Here is a 13,129-nt window from a genome sequence, read left to right on the forward strand (position 1 = left end):
CGCTCTCCCAAACGTGGTGGTTTCCTCTCTTTTCCATCTTACTGGTTCATTCGTAAGTGAACTAAGTCGTTCTTCTAGTTCTTTTTTGTCTCGTTCGTTCACTCCAATTCAGCCGAGAGAGTGATTACTCGTTTGATTGAGTGATTTTCCCATACAAAACACAATCGCGCTCAAAACCAACGCAACTCGAATCCAACTCCGACTTGAGCGCCTTTTTCCCACTCAATGAATGTCATCGTTCTCTCGTTCTTCTCCTCGACACACCAGTTGTCTCTGTCGCACACCACCACTGTCAAACCCCACCACCGCTTCGAAAGGCATGCCAACTGTTTAACGGATCATTTCCAATTTGTTGTTCGAGTCGCGTCGGTCTTCTCTGTTTTGTGTGTCGTCGACTTGTGTGTGTTTTTCGCTACCAAATAGCAAATATTAAATATTTATTCGTTATTTATTCTACTACTATATTGTGTGCCAGTTAAAGTCCCTAAAACCAGCTAACGCTGCCTTGAAAGCCATCGCAAGCGAGAGAAAAAGCAGTCGAAGAGAAAGAAGAAAAAACCGGTGGTTTTTTCTTCATTGCGTGTGTGTGAGTGTTCGTTCCATTCTCCGTGCGTGTGTTGGTGTGTGTTCTTCAAATTGTAAAATTATATATTTTTGGTGCTGCCATACCACCAGAAAGCAACTGTTGAAATTATAACAGTAAAAGGCGAAAAAGGCCAATATCAAGTGTGCTTCAGTGCCCGGCTTCCCTGCCAACGCAAAGTCCAAGTGTCCAAACGAAACACCTACAACCAAACTAAAAATGACGACCAGCATTCCACAAGGCACTCTCCTGGACGTGCTCAAGAAGAAAATGCGTCAGACCAAAGAAGAAATGGAAAAGTATAAAGATGAGTGCGAGGAGTACCAAAAGCGCTTGCAACTCGAAGTGGTTCGCCGCGAAGAAGTAAGCCAGCCTTCCATTTCCCTATTAGTTCTACTGATTTTAGTGGAAATTTAGCTATCTTTGGTATGGTTTAAATACTGCGTGACCTGTCTTATAAATTTTGCATAAATCCTACCTGTGGAAAAAAGATAGTTAACCATTTCTCTCACACACTCTCTCAGAGCAAGAGAGAGACGAGAGCTCTCCCCTGTGTGTGTGTGTGTACTTGTGGGAGCGAGATAACCGCAAGTGTCGCGACAGGCTTCTCGCTCGCATGAGTTCCAGAGAGCGACTTTTTGGTTCTGGCCTCTCCCGTTGATTCTGTTGTTGTTTTCCCCCCTGCCTTTTGTTGTTACTCTTTTGAAAGAAATTTTAGGCAAATTGAATTGTTGAGACACAGGGTGGTTCGTGTCCGTGCAGCACCACTATTGTTCTTCCTCTTGTTCCTTATTGTGTCACTTTTTTTCGTTTTGGGGTTAACTGTTGTTATCTGTGAGACGAAATTCATTCACCTTTCAAATTGTATGTTATCTCTCTCGCTTCACGGCACATAGCGCAACATTAGCATACACCTCACAACCACACACACTGACACTGACACGCATTTACATAAGGCAAAAAAAAAGAAGAGAAAAGAAATCTTTTGCTTTCTCAGCGACAAAAAAATAAAAACCGGCTCAAAGCTGAAGAAGCAGCAACGGCAGCAGCCGCAAAGTGGCAGCCACATCGTTTAGCTAGCGGTGTTCTAAATTCGATTAATTATGATCAATAAATGGTTGGATTCTCTTAATTCTTTTTTTTTCATTTTGTTCTTAATTCGATTCTAATTAGACAATTGAGAGAGCAAATGCCGCAAGCAATTTCTGTAGGGCTCCTTGGTACCCGTATAAGTGGGTGTGTGTGTGTGTACGAAATCACAGAGAGTGTGACAGCATTTGTTGACGTCATGTTTTTTGGCGGCTTAGGACTGTGTTCCAGGAACTTTTGGATGAATTTTAAAACCAATACAATTGCCTTCGGGGGGGAGCCATTTGTTCACTTTTCGCTTCCACGCTGCCAGCAAGTGATTGACGTTTGGTTTCCCCTTTCTGAAATGTAAAACAAAAACATAATTTGCTTTTGTTGTTGCTTTTCTATACAATGAATGCTTTTCAATGTCATTCGATGGCAGAACGAGTCGCCCTCCCTCTCATCTGGTGTTTCCCTCCTTGCGCAGTCTTCCTTTCTCCCCTCTTTTGTGTGTCCCTCTGTCCTGCAATTGAACGTTGATAATTTCAATGCGCTTTTGTGACAAATTGGTTTTGATTCATGCTCCCTACCCCCTGCCCCTAGTCACTGCATGTCTGTGTGTGTGTGTGTATTCCGTAATTTAGAGATTACAACACATGATGCCATGGGCTGACTGGGGTATCAAGAGAGAAGCAAAGCAAGCACACACCCTCTCACGATCGCCACCGAAAAAACCACTTCATGCCTGAGAGAGCGTCCATCGTCTTTAACCGTTTTTCTTGGTGATTTACATTTTCATGGCGTTACTTTATCGGTTCATAATTAAAAATGCATCATCAAAATGGATACACACACACTGGCATACGCACACGCCCTGCGCAGCGCTCTACAAAATTTTTATTGTTTTATATATCGTTGCCAAGGCAATTTCTGAAAATAAAACTAAAACAAATGGAATACTCCCCGATTCCAAGGTGTGTGTGTGACTAAGCCGTCAAAAATTCATTGGCGTGTACCATTTCTCAGCCCCGTAGCTGGTTTTGCATGCTCATGGCTTTTGAATTTGGCTAAGATCGGTTATTTTTGTTGTTTTGTATTTTACTTTATTTTATTTTTTTGCATTTTGCCGGTCATTTCTCATAAATTCCACAACAATGGGGGCCGGGGCCACTGCTCTCCAACTCGAAAACTTGTTCTGTCTCCCGCTTTTCTTTGGCCTCTTATTCTTCTTCTACTTCTCTTTTTGTTGCTGTTAATAAAGCGCTTAATCTTCAATACATTTTGTTAATGAGTTCAAAAATAGAGGGGGATAGCGAGACGGCCACAACAGCTTGCTCTCTCTCTCTCTATCCAACTCCCAACTGTGTGCAATCTCTTCTCTTTCGCGCCCATGGCTGCTGCCAACAACTCCCGCTACAAAACGAAACCCAACTGGAGTTGACTTTGTAAGCACTGGCTAAACGAGACAGCAGCTGATTTGCAGAAATGCCTATGCACTCATTTTGCCCAAGAAAGCTCTTCACTGAATGATGATCGAGCAATCAAGAAGCCTCGTTTAGCCAGTACTTTACTGTGCTTTTTCGATGTTTTCCTTCCTTCATTTCTGGTGGTTTTGTTGTTTTTGGCATTTTTCGATGTCTCTGTGGCGGGGACGCTCTCCTCTCCTCTCCTCTTGGGTGCTTCATCAACGGTTTGTTGTATGACTTTCGGTGTTTGGAAAGCTACGCGCTCTGCCTGCTCAAGCTCCCCCAATTCGAAATGCTTTTTATCGTTTAACGTACATGTGTGTGTGTGTGTGTGTGTGTGTGTATGTGTGTTTTGTATGCTGCCGCTGTTTGGGATGATGACGTAAGCCAACACAACACGGTTGGTTCCAATTCATAATCACACGATACTTTTACGACTCGTGAGAGAGGAAGAGGGAGAGAGAGAGAGAGAGAGAGAGCGCGAGGGGTTCTAAGCGTCATCCAATCAGTCAATTGGTCATTCAGTCATTCCATCATTACGGCATGTACATATCAGTAGCTCTCTATCTATGTCCGACCATATCAGTCACATTGGACATGGACATGGACATGGGGACTGGACTGCCTTGTCCAATTGCTCTTGCCGTTTTTGATCAAAAAGTTTGTTGCTTTTGCTTGATATTTCTGTTGTTTTTGTTTTTATACTTTTTTCACCATTTTTGGGCGTGTGCTCGGCTGCTCACATTTTCGCTTTTCATCGTTCGAACCAAAACTCCTCTATATGGCCACAACTTTTTCAATGTCGAATATTTTCCGTTCTTTAATGGGTATATAATTTCGAGTCGTGTCGTCTTGCGCATTGTGGGAAAAACTCCCATCAATATTTTCCATAGGATGACGTCAGGGCCTGAGGCTTGAATTGGCTTCTTTTGGACCAACATATCGGTTTCATCGGTGTGCTGTTGAACTTCGCTTGACACCTGGGTATTGATTACTTTTGGCCAAACAAATTTTGTTTTGCCTGCTTTAGGGCGTCGGCACTGGGTTTGACCTTGCAACATGCCAGAAGACAGCGGAAGACGCAAGACGGAAAACGGAAAAAGAATGAAATTTCTATTTACAGGTGGAAGACAAAATGTGGAAACACCGGTCGACTTTTAGGGCAAATAAACTAATTTAAAGAGTGCAACAAATTGGGTTTCTTAGGCTTAAAAAGAGAGCGCAAAAAACAGGATTTACCATACCAAAGATAGCAAAGTTTTCTGTATAGAATTTATGTGTATTTCTTGTAGCTATTTACCATACCAAAGATGGCAACGATTTGAATAGCAATTTATGTGTATTTCTTAAACAAAAGCAGAACCAAAACCAGCATAAATTTAATAGTCTATTTAATATCCAATTTCCTAAGTTTAGCTTTGTAAGAAGTAAATTACTTGATAAGTTTATAGCTAATAAATGCTTTGTTGTATGTATATGCTATATTTGGTTCGTACGAACATGTATATTGTCTTATAGGCCGAATCTGAGGTTGCTGCTCTGAACCGTCGCATTCAGTTGCTCGAAGAAGACTTGGAGCGCTCTGAGGAGCGTCTGGGTTCCGCCACAGCCAAGCTGTCGGAAGCCTCTCAGGCCGCCGATGAGAGCGAACGGTTAGTACATTTGTTACCATATATCCATATCCCTATCCTATTCCCCCATCCCCCCCTCTATATATGATATATGATGTATAATTATAATAATTTATAAGTTTACAGCATAAAATATCCAAGTTCAAGTTATATTTATCCTATCCACATATATATCTATTATAATATGATGCATTTAGGATACGAAAAGCGCTTGAGAATCGCACAAATATGGAAGATGACAAAGTGGCTCTCTTGGAGAACCAATTAGCACAAGCAAAATTAATTGCAGAAGAAGCCGATAAGAAATACGAAGAGGTATAGTCATCATATCCAACCATCTATCCACGGAAGAGAGTCTTCTATGCTCTCTCTGTATCTTTTCGTTAGGGCTTTAGGGTTATTAGGTTTTCCATTGAGGTTAGGTTCTAGGTTCTGTTTTCACTTTAGGTCAACATTTTTGCGTTTACTAATTAGGTTTTGGGTCTATATATCTGCGCTCTCTTTAACAACAATTAATATGAATCATTATAATAACAATAATGATGATGATATATGTATCTAAGTTAGTTCTTAAGAAACGTTTTTGTAAACAGCATTTAGTTGTCGTCGACCCACCGTTGGAACTGCTGCAGCTGCTCTATGGATGATTTTGTATAAATATTGTAAAATTTATGGACAAAGGCATGTCCTACATAAGCTTTATGGTAGTCTATTAGTCAAAATGGCTGTTTAAACAATTATGTCTGTACAAAAAGCACCCCCCTCCCCCCACGAATGTTTGTAATGTGTGTTTAGAGAAGCTAAAACAATGATTTATGACATTCAAACACTTTCAAACTTTCCAAGTTCTTGATCTGGATCAATATCGGATGATCTAGACCAGTCCGTTAGAGCTTAAAATACCAGTAGTTCCATTAGCAACATTTACCACATTTGTGGATGATATTTTTTGCTTTCATTCCAATCATTCCCTCGTAAAATCGATTTATCTTTCTATTAAAAATTTCCCCAAAAAAGCACACCATTGTTTTAGCTTCTTCATGTACTCCTGCCCCTATGTTATCCCCTGTTAAATATCCGAAACTTTAAAACTCAACTGGCAACAACCAAATTTTTGTCTCTCTTTTTACAACAACTACAACAACAAAACAACAACTATAACTGAACCACGACATCAACAATCCATTTAAAACAAACAAAAATCAATCAATCTATCTATCTATCTATCTGTGAACCTCAACTGTGTTGTAAACCATCTGTTTGTCATAACAACAACAACAACAACAAACCACCAACAACCAACTACAACAACAACTTTAACGTTTAACAACAACAACAACACTATCGAACACCCAACGATGTGGATGATGACGTCGAATGATTCGATTCACACTCTTCTATCTATCCTTTGGGGCTGTACCAAAAAAAAATGCGATTCTTCCAATGGCGGAATGAATGAAAAAAAAAAACTTAAATCATCGCTAACCACTTGGTCACTGTCTTCTATGGGCTTGGTCGCCGTCGTAACCGCAAAACACACACAACAATGTGGACTATATATATATATATATGTATATTCAATAAAAAATATATATAGTGCTCGCAAGATTCTTGAGAATCGCGCCCTTGCCGATGAAGAACGCATGGACGCTCTCGAGAATCAGCTGAAGGAAGCGCGTTTCCTTGCTGAGGAGGCTGACAAGAAATACGATGAGGTGCAGCTAAAAACCAATTTATCTTCTATTTCTAATTTAATAAGCAATAATAATAATAACAACAACAACAACCAGAACAACAACAGTAACAGTAACAATACTATCGATACCAATGCTAATGCTAATAACAATAGCACCAACAACAATAACGCATCCAGAACTATTGCATCTGCTGCTGTTGGTGAAGCGAAGATCACTTCCACTTTATCCTCCACAAGTCCCAGCCACGACCATGAACACAACAACAACAACAACAACAACAGTCCACCACCAAACAATGATACTTGATTTTTGGTTCCTTTGCCAAAGGATCGAAAGAAAAACCAAAATAAAAGGAACGTGAACCCCTTTCAAGGAGGGGGTTCTGTCTGCCCCATAATACTTGGCACAGGAATCAACTATCGAGTGTAGATGTAAAACTTGTGCTTAAAAAATCGATTCAATGATGACGATGATGAACGAATGATGCTTGAAGGGCAGCTATAGCTATAGGAATCCAAGGCATGCAACGCCTGCCTGCCCGTTGCCTCACAATATATATGCAATATAAATATGTGTATTAGTCGATGTACATACAATCCAATGAGATGTTTGATGAACAAATGATGAAGCCTAATATCATCGCTCCTCCCGACGGGGAGTGCCGCCCACAAGTGTGTCTTTTATTTTGTAAATTATGTTAAATGTTAAGCGATCCAAGTGTACTTTTGCTATCGTCCCTGTACTAGAGATTTATACACAAAAAAGTGTTCTCTAAAATAATGATATTGGAGCTTAAAAAGCATATATTTTGATGTTTATTTCAATTATACAAAATTGTCATTTGATTTATATTTCTATTGCAAAAAGCAACAATTGTAAAGATTATTTAATTTTATTTCAAAATTATATTATTATATAAATTACTAAAAAAAAAACCACCCAAAAAAAAACAATTAATATTTCCTTTAATAATTTTTGATTTAATATTTTTGCAAATTTAAAGTTTATATAACAATTATATACAAATACAACAAAATATATATATTATAAAATACATATATGAATGCAGCATAAAAAACTAACTTTTGAACTTTTTTGGGAGCAGATAATGTTTTATTCTTACGATTTGTTGTACATTTTCTTGAGGCAGGTTTTGGCCACTGAAAGATGAAGGTTTAGGGGTGAAATATGATATAGATGAAATTTAGAAGTGGGAAATCTCTGCAGCTGAAACAGAATTTGAAGTAAGGATTTAAACGATTATTTAGGAGACTTTTTTTGAAACAAATATTACAGATAATTGCTTATGGAACTATGCAGCTATGATATGATTTTACAGGAACTCTATTTGCTTTAAAGGAGAGCTTGAACAAGCTTAATTTTACAGGAAATTGAAGAGGACGAAGGGAGTTCCAGGGTGCCAAAAATATATATGGAACTGTATTAAACGATTCAATCGACATATATACTGAAAGAGGATACGTTTTATCTATGGATTGCCAGGAATATGCGTATGGAATCTTTGTACTTATTGTCAAGATTCTTCTTCGATGATTTTTCAAGAGTTACAAGAGAGATTCTTGTAAATTTAAATCTTTGCATGGCAAAATCCTTCTATTCAATTATTCTTCGAGAAATATATGTCTGATCATTCTGCATGGACCTTATCTTCAGGCCTTGAAAAATCCAGAAGGTTCTGCCCTACAAAACATTCCAATACTTCTTCAAACGATCCTTCGCTAATCTTCAGTAATCCTTGGCAACAAAGAATATTTTTTTCTCTCCATTCTCAAGGAGAACCCTCTTGTGTTTTTTTGCTTACGTGTTTCGCACGTCAGTCGCCAGAAATCGATGAAATAAAGCAATTGTTAACTGATACACGGCCATTGCCTGCAGATAAGCCCCGTGTCTGCGTCCTCACTTTTTGCCCTTATCTTTCGCCGGAAAACTAAGGCAAAGAAGAACTGGCAAAGAGAGAGCGAAAGAGTTTGTTTAACTGAAAACTTTGATAAGAGAAGGCCGCTCCCCAAATATGGGGGGATTGTGCTCGACAGCAGCCCATTGAGGCCCCATGACATAAGCGGCTAAAAACCCTCTGTAACTGTTGCCAAAACGATCGATGATGAATCCAAAACGTAATGCTGCACCACTTGACCCTCGCTCTGAAGGGGCGAGAGAGAGAGAGAGTGGCCACTCAAAAGAGTGAATCAACGGCAAGAAATGTGCGTGGATCGCCCTCTCCACATCGTATCTTTTTCTGTTTAAAAATCTGACGACACTTTTTAGTAGTTACCTTGCATTTACTTTTTCATGATTCACGGTTCATTTGGTGGATCCCTCACTTACCTCTGGAGACTACATATTTGCATACGTCAAAGCAGGAAATTGGCTGATTTTGTTGGCAAATAGCCCCCAGATTGGTTAAACGATTTCCGCCTTTCTCAAAAGAAGCATCTTTTGGCCAAAAGGCTGCCAAATAAAGCTGTTGTAATGTTCAGCTTCAGCCAGTTATTATTTCCTTTAAATAAATGAGTTTTCATAGTTATGATTATGGGATGTGGGGGGTGATGTTTCAGGAAATTGCTTTAAGCTATGATATCTGAAAGATTTTGAATTTAATTTCCCTTGGCAAAGGTTAACCCAAGAAAAATACAGTGAAAGAACTGTTTTTAGGGGGAAGGGAAATACCCAACTGTTGGGAATTTACTCACAGGGAAAACTATCCGAAAAATCCCCTAGGAAATGTACAACAACATCGAGAAGGTATAAACAAAATCGAATCCACTACCAGATATACTTTTTTTCCATATAATATCTCCAATATCAAACTATAACTTTAGTAAACCATTGGATCGTATAATATAAAAGACACACACTCGTAAAGCACAAGTTTTATAGGAAACAAAACCGAAAACACAACAAAATAACAATAAAATTAAACAATTTGTTTTGTTAATTACTAAATTAGACATTAAGGCGATACACCAAAAACATATACATTCAAACATTCACAGAACATACAAATCTAACCAATAAATCATTCTAATGCTTTATGTTTTTCTCAACTAAAAAAAAAAACTTGTAAAACCCAAACATCAAATTTAATACATTTTCTATATGTTCTCCTGTGTATCCTGTATATGCCATACAAAACTTCTTGTATTATATCAAACCAACACTCAATCAATCGAATCGAATTGAATTGTAAATGAATTGTCTATGAGAAAAGGTTGCCCGTAAATTGGCGATGGTTGAAGCTGATTTGGAGCGTGCCGAAGAACGTGCCGAACAGGGTGAAAAGTACGTTTTAAGTTTCAATTTATACCAAATAAACGTTAAATATGTTACAAAAATGTTTCCTGTTTCTAATATTTAATGAAAAACAATGTTGAAGTTGCCGCAAACCTAACCTCAAAAGCTGTTTATTGCATATTACATACATATTTCCCCGTTTTTACATTTTTCAGTTTAAATTTTGATTTTTGTTATTGTTTATTCTTTTAGCTAGCTAGCTTTTTGCATAAATGTTTTTGTATATTGTTTGGTTTGAAAATGTGAATATTCTATCCACTGGAATCTAATATTGTGTATAATAAAGGCATGTTTCGTAGTTTAGAAACAAAACGAAGCACAACAAACAAAAAGAGCAAAGTAAGGCTAAAGAGGCTCAGATTTTCCTGCTTGCTTCCCTGTGAAGCAGTTTAAGCCTCGTTTAAGCAGTGCCTAAGAAGTAAGCAGTGTTTTGAAGAGCTTTCCAGTGAGTGCAGAAGCAGCGCTCTCTCTTCTGTGTTCTCAGAGAGTAAGAACTCATGATTGCGTGAGTGTCATCCCAACTACGACTCATACGTCACAATCCATGCGCTCTCAAGCTTCCTCTCGCTCTCTCTCTCTCTTAAGGCACTGCGAAAATGAGAAATTTGCACCTCTTAAGCCCCAATTGCTGTTTGTATCATGAATCACGAATGATCCTGCACACAGTATTCACATTTTTGTACCAACATCCCCAGCGTTTAAGCCAGACACTTGACTAATCTGTGAAAACATTACTTTTTTCTATTGCCATTTCCTAACCCATGCCAAAAACAAATACACTTTGTTGCCGTTGTGTGTGTACATTAATACAATGCCCGTGCTAACACCTTGCCACGCCCTTGCGCTGCCTTGAATTCCGCCTTGCTGCTACGCCCTACGCCTACGACTGAAGGTTGCCAGAAAACTTGTGCTCATGGAAGGAGATCTGGAGCGCTCCGAGGAAAAAGTTGAGCTTAGCGAAAGGTTTGTCCAATGCCCCACACAGCCACAGCGCCTCTACTATCTATCTATCTTCGATGTTTCTGTTTACTAACTGCATTTCGTTAAATATAATACACATTTTTCTTGGGTTTCATTTTGTGCGCAATCTATGCCAGCGATGGACAAATATTTATTTATAATTTCCATAGTTTATAAATAAATGCCAAAAAAGTGAAATCCGACGTCTGGAGATGATGTCGGTCCGGTCCAAAAACAATTGTTATGATTATAAAAATATTGCCAGACCTTGGCAACATGATTTGACGCTTTTTTGCGGAATCTCTTGGTCATCCATCCATCGGTGGATCGCCTCCAGTCGGAGACACAGGCGACAGCCACAAGACTATTTTCGAAAGTGAAGTGTTGCTGCTGGAGTCTGGCATAAATTGCGCGCACAAAAAGAAAACCTTTATATTTAACAATTGCATGAGTTGTTCTTCTCTTTTTCCGCCACTTGGTTGTTTTGTCAAATTTTTGTAATAAACATTCCGTCTCTCGTCCAACAGCAAAATTGTGGAGCTTGAGGAAGAGCTGCGCGTGGTTGGTAACAACCTGAAGTCCCTGGAAGTCTCTGAGGAGAAGGTCAGTATCTCTTTATGGCTTACATTTACTCTCATTTGGAATATACCTAATGAAAATCATTTAAATCAAACTTTCTTAAATATTTATATTGAATTTCCCCCTTCCCGAAATACTCAAAAAACTCCCCCCGAAATGTACAACAACAACAACGAAAACGATATAAAAAAAAAACGAAAATAGGCCAACCAACGCGAGGAAGAATACAAGAACCAAATCAAGACCCTGAACACTCGTCTAAAGGAGGTAGATATCAAGCAAGAAGAAAAGCCTTCGCACCAAAAAGTGGCCGAAAAGCAAAGAGGATTTCCCAGATCCCAGATCCAAACGAGTGCCCGAAACCAGCGGCTATATATATACATCTCTTTTGTTGTTGTTTCTCGTTTTTGTTTGATTTATACCATATAATGTTTATAGGGAGGGGTGCCTCAGACAGCCAATCCCCTCCCAAAAAGAAAGATCTTCTGAAGGAACTCTTGTACTGCGCAGAGTTTTCGAATCTTTCATTTCGTTGTTGTACTAATAATTCTTATAAAATGTCTACCGACATGATATTTACAGATCAATCAATTTTATATATTTTATTGATATTCTTTACTAATTTATATTTTCTTTTATTTCTTTGTTTCATATTATTGTTTTTTGTTAAATGTTGCTGCTAAAAAAAAACAATCTCTAATTTGCGCACCCGCTGGATGTTTACCAACACTGACCACTGATTCGTTCCTTGCATGAATATTGTTTCATTTATTAATTTCTGTTGAACAAAAACTGCTTTTAATAAACGCTTACCAACACTGAACGCCAGGCCACACAAAAAGAGGAGACCTTTGAAACGCAAATCAAGGTCTTGGATCATTCTCTGAAAGAGGTATTATGCAGAGTCGAAATATATCTGAATATATTTGGTGTTGGTGAAACCGCTTTTAAACTAAGACTAACTCTAGACTAAGATTAAGCTTAAAACTGAAAGAAACAAACAAAAAAAAAGAAAATATTGAATTGCACAAATCGTTATTCTCAATTTTAAATTTATTGTACATATTCGTCAATTCGACATTTAATATTTTCTTTTTTATAAAAAAAAAACCATAAACAAAAAAAAGCACTTTGGAAAAATACAACAAATGGCAAATAAAATGATGAAAATTATAGAAATTATAGATCAATATCGTTATACTACTATATACGATATAGCGTACATCCATGGGCAAGTATTTCTGTCGTGTCATCCCTCTCGCAAGACGTGTGTGTGTACATTTGTTCAAAATTGAAAACAACTTTTTGTGCAACAAAGGAAAATGTGTTTTCCAGCACTGATACTTCCAGCTTTCTACTGCTTGTTGTAGTAGTAGTAACTGATGATCAATAGAACCGAACCACTCACAACTCGATTAATTGTCACTGACTTACAACACTAGTCGTGGTTATGCAACACTCTGTTCTCCTTCTACTGCTTGGATGGTGGCGGCAAGTAGAAGGGTTCCTTCCACTCCACTGCTTGGTTAGTAGTCATCAATGGTCTTGCAACACTGTTTTCCCAACACTGTAATTCCACCAATGAGAACGTTTTTCCAACACTATTCTTACACATTTCTACTGCCTGATTAGTAGCCTCAAATTAAATGCAAATCAAAATTAATTCAAAACAAAAGATATCTAATTTCGGTAGATATTTTATATACCCCCCAAAAAACACAAACACAGACACACACACACAGAAAACCCAAAATGTACGTGAAATTGATCTATTATTTTATAAAAACTATATACCATAATTTGTTGTATTTCTCCCGACGTCTAGGCACG

General features: G+C 38.2%; 1 protein-coding gene across 8 annotated transcripts in view; it reads left to right on the forward strand.

Annotated features, from left to right (window-relative positions):
- Nucleotides 1-13,129, forward strand: part of LOC6594459 (tropomyosin-2) — a 29,930-nt gene that overhangs the window by 11,061 nt on the left and 5,740 nt on the right. For 4 of the 8 annotated variants that reach the window (XM_026994506.1, XM_026994503.1, XM_026994504.1 and 1 more), the window contains exons 3-7: nucleotides 4,639-4,772; nucleotides 6,349-6,466; nucleotides 9,678-9,748; nucleotides 11,248-11,323; nucleotides 11,504-11,566. In XM_026994506.1, the coding sequence (XP_026850307.1) occupies nucleotides 4,639-4,772; nucleotides 6,349-6,466; nucleotides 9,678-9,748; nucleotides 11,248-11,323; nucleotides 11,504-11,566 (462 nt within the window). Of the gene's footprint in view, nucleotides 1-802; nucleotides 947-4,638; nucleotides 4,773-4,948; nucleotides 5,067-6,348; nucleotides 6,467-9,677; nucleotides 9,749-10,652; nucleotides 10,724-11,247; nucleotides 11,324-11,503; nucleotides 11,567-12,128; nucleotides 12,192-13,129 lie in introns of those variants that run through there. The other 4 variants (XM_026994505.1, XM_026994507.1, XM_026994509.1 and 1 more) reach the window with 2 other exon arrangements.

This window comes from Drosophila persimilis, unplaced genomic scaffold, assembly GCF_003286085.1.
Source record: "Drosophila persimilis strain 14011-0111.01,24,50 unplaced genomic scaffold, DperRS2 tig00003933-arrow-pilon, whole genome shotgun sequence".
Classification (NCBI taxonomy): domain Eukaryota; kingdom Metazoa; phylum Arthropoda; class Insecta; order Diptera; family Drosophilidae; genus Drosophila; species Drosophila persimilis.